Below are 6,205 nucleotides of genomic sequence, written 5' to 3'. Positions count from 1 at the left end.
TGCTTTCTGAATGGATGCTTTTTAATCATTCCTGCTAGGCTTCCTAATTCTGAGTGGACCAATCAGCTTCAGGCTGTGCAAGTTATAAGAAGTCTCACAGTTTGGACTAGAAGATTGTTACCAATTGTGATTTCCCATAGTTCAATGGGAGGGCAATTTTCCCTGTCTGCAGTAATTTTAAGTGACTGAAGTGACAGATTGTGACAGATGGACAGTCGCCATGGAGAGGCCTGATGACATAGGCTTGGATCCTGTCAGTGCCTTTTTATGTATTTAGCCTGTAAGAAAGATCACTACTGGGGTCTCAGGTCTGCGTGATTCTCCTACAATCTGAGGTCTGAGCTGAGTGTCTGAACTTCATGATCTTGGCTTTTGTGGTGGGTGCTGTGGGGCCTCACCCAGTTCCCTCTTCAGTCATCTACTCAACAAAGTTTTGGCTGCTAGTGGCTCACAGCTGGGCCCTTCTCTACAAGGGAACTGCTTCAACCAAGATCCCTTTAGTCCCCTTCTCTCCTTGAGGAACGCACATCCAGTGATCGGGCTGGGGCACAAGGGGGCTTTGCTTCAGCCCTGGGCACATGTAAAGGACCATTCCCCATCAAGAGTTCTGTATGGGGTTAGCCAAGGCCCCTTGTCTCTCTGCTCAATCCTGCTGCCACAGTTAATGCTCCCCAGATAACTTCCTGCATGCAGATCTTCTTCTCTGAATCTGTTTCTGCAGCCACTTGGGGGGGGGGGGCAAAAAACAACAACAAAAAACAAACATAAAAACAGTGAATGTCCTGTCCTCTATTCAAGGAACTTTTTCAGTTGCAGCCTGAGAGTGGTATGTCAGAACATGATAATCTCTCTCTTAATGCTGGAAGTAATAAATTTTTCCCCCCCATCAAGTAAAAAGCTATGGTAATCATGCAGCAGACATTAATTGAGACTCTTGCCTATGGTAGGTATTGGGCCAGGTGACATAAAGATGATGGGGTCTCTGTTCCTGAGGAGCTTGTGGTCTAGGAAAAAGATTGTATCACCCCTTCCCCCCTTCAGAACCTGTAATGGCCTGTGACAAGAGGCAGCAGTAAAGCAGGGAAGACAGTACAGGAACACACATGTAGGACTACGTGCACAGATGACCACGTCCCAGCTTAAAGTCTGCCGCCTCCTCCCCGCGGACATCTCTGCCTCTCCCTCTTCTCTCTCTCAGAGCTGTTCAGGATAGCGGTGCTTCCCATGTTCTTCTAGTTCTTTTATTACTTAAAAATATACTAACTTTGTGCTTGTTGGTCTTAATTTACTTTAGATTATAAAAATGGCAATAGATATTCTACAGCTTTTTAGAAATTGTGCTCTCTGGTGGCATGAGCATTGCTTTCCATTTCAGCGCAAATGTTCCCGCACTTGGGTACTTCTATTTTAGTTGGGTAGAACGAAAATTCTTCAAATTCTTATTTCTTGTTGATTACGCACCATGTTCAAGTCTTTATGAAAATAGTTGTCTAAATTTGTGTTTAAGTTTTAAATTGAGTTTGGACATTTGGAAGATGTAATGTTTTGCAAAATTCTAGTTCTGTTCACACCTGTTTATCATCTATTTTACATCATTAACATGAGTATGTTTTCAGTGGGAGTGAGGCTTAAAAATACTAAAGGCTATTTAGGATGAAAACCGTTGAATCAAAGAAGTTAAAACTCCCCTCAGATTCAACGCAAGTCTATTCCTAAAGTAGTTTTATAAGTACATTTGAAAGGAAATTGTGTTTTTAGGACCTTTAATGTAGGTGACACATACGGTCTATTGGATTTGGCAATAAAGAAAAGTGGAAAAATATCATTATGTCAGAGATTAGCAAGAAAAGAAATGCAAATGAAATCCTTTAGATTTGCTTAAGTATTCTTTTCTTTTTCTTTTTTTGTTTTTTGCCAAATGTTTTGTTGATCACATAGTAGAATAAAAATCATTTTTGGGGGTGCCTGGGTGGCACAGCGGTTAAGCGTCTGCCTTCGGCTGAGGGCGTGATCCCGGCGTTATGGGATCGAGCCCCACATCAGGCTCTTCAGCTATGAACCTGCTTCTTCCTTTCCCACTCCCCCTGCTTGTGTTCCCTCTCTCTCTGGCTGTCTCTATCCCTGTCGAATAAATAAATAAGATCTTTAAAAAAAATCATTTTTGATCCCTTATTAAGAAGAGTCAGGTGTGCAAAACTGACTGGGTGGAAGATGATCAATCTCCTTTGCAATAGTAAAGGAAACTAACATGTTTTTTGCAAATGAATACTCTTAGCAGAGTCTGCATAGTAATTGAAGGTACTCAGTTTTTATCTGAAAGTAAGCAGAACTATTTGGGTCATAAGAAGTGAGAGAGAGAGAGAGAGAGTGTGTGTGTGTGTGTGTGTGTGAGTGAGAATTTTCCCCCCATGAGTTTTCATTGGCTTTGGCTTCTTCTTTTTTTTTTTTTTTTTTAAGATTTTATTTATTTATTCGACAGAGACAGAGACAGCCAGAGAGAGAGGGAACACAAGCAGGGGGAGTGGGAGAGGAAGAGGCAGGCTCATAGCGGAGGAGCCTGATGTGGGGCTCGATCCCAGAACGCCGGGATCACGCCCTGAGCTGAAGGCAGACGCTTAACCGCTGTGCCACCCAGGTGCCCCTGGCTTTTGGCTTCTTACGGCTGGGAGCTGGCCTGGGCGTGGAGCCTTTGCTTGCAGGAGACATTGGTGCTTGGGAGAATGTGGTCAGTGGCAAGTAGTCCCAGAAGGTAAGGGGTCTGAGCCCACACACTCGTGGTGCATTCCTTTACTAGAGCATTAAGCACAGCAAGAGGATGGTGGGCTTGGGGGGACAGGGAAGAGAGGATTTAATGTTGGAGGAGAGAGAATGCTCAGTCCAGGCTCAAATTAGTCACCTGCTGGGCAGCAACAACTATGAGATCTTGAAGCTTCACTCAATTCCTTTAGCTGTAACTCCGGAATGAGGGATTCTTCTTTCTTTGATAATCTCTACTCTTCAGGACCAACCTGAATGTGCCTGTGTGAAACCCAAAACTAACCTTTCTATACTTTTGACACTGTTCTGTGTAATTTCACACTGTTAATTCTGTGTCCACTGATTCCGTTCTCCGGCTTTACCGCAGTTCACCTGGGAACACATGTCTGGACCACTTCCTTTGTCTTTCCTATAAAGCATTTTCCCAAATCGTGGACCAAAGACAAAGGCAGCACATGAGATGACATGAGCTGACTCAAAGGGTATTAAGTAATAACCCATCACACTGTGAAAATTCATTTCTATCTCCTTTTTACTCGTAATTGGTATTATTTTAGATTGTGGCAAATTTGTCTTCCCAGTGTTGCTAGAAAAAAATATTTTCACAAAGAAAGAACAGCTCTCAGGAGCTGAAGCACATGCTGAATTATCCTAAGTAACACTGGCTTAAATGCAAACATTTAAAGTTGTATTTATTTTAAATACTTTATTTCCTTTTTTTTAAAGCAGCTTCAGATTTCTAGCATAATTGAGAAAAAAGTGGAGAGATTTTCCTTCTGTCTCCTGCTTGCTCATGTGCACAGCCTCCCCCACTATCAGCATCCCCCACCAGAGTGGTCCATTTCTTACAATTACTGAACTTACATAACACATCATTAAAATGCATCCGTATGGTAATTTTCCATTTATTATGCCAAATAATACTAGGTTTTGTATAGTAGAGATCTCATTTAAATATGCCAGTTCAAAGAAAAGTCTTACACAGTATTACAGTACATAGTAACAGTACTAACAGTACATGTTAGTAAACTAACATGGGAAAAATTCTGGAGGTGGTTCTTGAATAACTGAAGTTTGGAAAACACTCATCTTTTGTTTCCTTTTGCTTTTCTTTATTTTTCTTCATAGGGTTCTTGAGTGGGTCCCATTTGTTTCAGTGGCATAAATAGTGCCGGTATATTGAAGTCTCCCAAATACATGGCTGACTTCTGAGCTTCTGAGTCGTTATGGGGCTGTTAGAGTACCCACAGGCTCGCCTGGCCAAATGTGAACTCATTTTTTTAAATTATAAAACTGTGCTTCCTCAGGTGTTCCCAGTCGTGATTAATGGCATCTGCCCCCATCCCCCTGCCCCAAGTTAGCAACCCAAGAGATTGACTTACCTCACCCTCTCCCATCCCATTTCTTCCCATACAGAATCCTTCTCCAAATTCTGTGGCTTCTTTTTCTTCAATCTCCTTTGAGTCTGTTCTCTTTTATGTATATCAACAGTGCTGAAACTCCAGCCCTCACAATTGGTCTCTTGGACCAATATACTTGATTCTTAACTGAGTTCTCTGCCTCCTTTATTGATTTCCCCCTCTGTCCGTGGTGCTCACCACCACCTAAGTTATTTTTGTACAGTATATAAATCAACACATGCCATTCCATTGTTTAAAACCCTTTGGTGGTTTGCACTTGCTTTCTTGAAATGATGGACACTCCCTTACTTGATATGTGAAGCCCTTCACGGTCTGCCTTTTGACTACTTGTCCATTTTTCATTTCCTGACATACCCGTCGGATTTCCCACCTCACACCATATATTATGGCAACATTACAGTTTCCTAGTGTAGTGATTGTGTTAGACCTCTTTGCCTCTGTACACATGACTCCATCTACTAAAGAGGAAGTCCAGATAGTGTTTAAAAGTGAAGTGTTGGGTTTGATGCCTGTCATTGTTACTTTTAAGTATGTGATTTTGGTCAGATTACTTAACCTTCTTATGCCTCAATTACTTTATGTAAAATGGGGGTGTGTACTAAGAATAATACACCTCCCACAGGTTTGTTTTGAGAACACAGTGCTTAAATATGTGAGGTTCCTAGAACAGCGCTGGAAACATAGGAAGTGCTGTATGAGTTATTACTGTCACTCTGAATATCTTTTCTTCCATGTCCACTGAGTGAACTCATACAAATTTTTTTTCATTTTTGAAATTGCTCATTTTATTTTATATAGTATAATGTATAAAAATGTCAAATACAATGTTGGATAAAGGGCTAATAATTTATAAGATGTTCATGTTAATGATGCAAACATAATTCAAACATAGCAAATTTGAGAGGAAATTAAATAAAATGTATTTAAATTTTTGATAAATTATAATTAAATGTCAAAGTTAATTTTTTAGAAAGTATCTCTCTTAAATGACTCTTTTTTAATTAGTTAAAAATTCACGAATTTTTTGGAGTTATTGCTGGAATGAGACAGATTTCATCCTAAATCCTATTTTCTTTTCTATAGATGTAAATCATAAGAAACTTGTAGAAGAATGAATAAATAAAATAAATTGGATAAGTAGATAACTTGGAATGAAAACTTTTTTTTTAATTCTCCAGGCTCTATTAATCAACTCTTTTTTAATATTTAGCATTGTTTTATTTTTTTTATGATAAATCTTTCTTTCTTTTTTTAATAATTTTTATTTTGTTGTATTAGTCACCATACAGTACATCCCCAGTTTTTGATGCAATGTTCCATGATTCATTATTTGCGTATAACACCCAGTGCACGGGGGATTGGGATAGGCCGATGATGGGTATCAAGAAGGGCACATACAGCATTGTTTTATACATATGGTTTGAAAATTTTATGTAAATGACGTTGTGCTCTAGATCTCATTCTGTTTCCTACGTTTCTCATGTTACTATATGAGAATTTAATTCATTATCTCAGATTGTTACATAGCATTCTGTCATGTCTATAAACCATACAGAATGTATCTATTCACTTAGTGGTGGATACAGGTGGCTTCCATTTCTTTGCTACTCCCAAACAACTCTGTGATAAACAAATAAGCAGGTAGTTCCTTATGAATGTGTACAAGCTTTCTTCTGAGGTACATTTCCAGGGGCAAAATTGCTGAGTCATATGCATATGCTTCTAGATGGTCAACTTGGAAGGACAGCACATATATTTTTTTAAGTTTTTAATTTTAACCCCGGTATATTAGTTTCTTTATTATTATTATTTTTTTTATTTTTTTTCATTTTATTATTATATTATGTTAGTCACCATATAGTACATNTCACCATACAGTACATCCCCAGATTCCGATGTAAAGTTCGATGCTTCATTAGTTGCGTATAACACCCAGTGCACCATGCAATACGTGCCCTCCTTACTACCCATCACCAGTCTATCCCATTCCCCCACCCCCTCCCCTCTGAAGTCTTCAGTTTGCTTCT

The 6,205-nt window shown here is 39.5% G+C and overlaps 1 protein-coding gene across 1 annotated transcript in view; it reads left to right on the top strand.

Moving 5' to 3' along the window:
- Positions 1-220: 220 nt before the first annotated feature.
- Positions 221-6,205, top strand: part of LOC100470605 (Y-box-binding protein 1-like) — a 32,300-nt gene continuing 26,315 nt past the window's right edge. Inside the window, 1 exon segment of the mRNA XM_034642191.1 lies at positions 221-253. Within this exon segment, the coding sequence (XP_034498082.1) occupies positions 221-253 (33 nt within the window).

This window comes from Ailuropoda melanoleuca, chromosome 1 (assembly GCF_002007445.2).
Source record: "Ailuropoda melanoleuca isolate Jingjing chromosome 1, ASM200744v2, whole genome shotgun sequence".
NCBI classification, from domain to species: Eukaryota; Metazoa; Chordata; class Mammalia; order Carnivora; family Ursidae; genus Ailuropoda; species Ailuropoda melanoleuca.
Note: the sequence above shows the minus strand (reverse complement) of the source record. Positions and strands in the feature narration are given on the sequence as shown.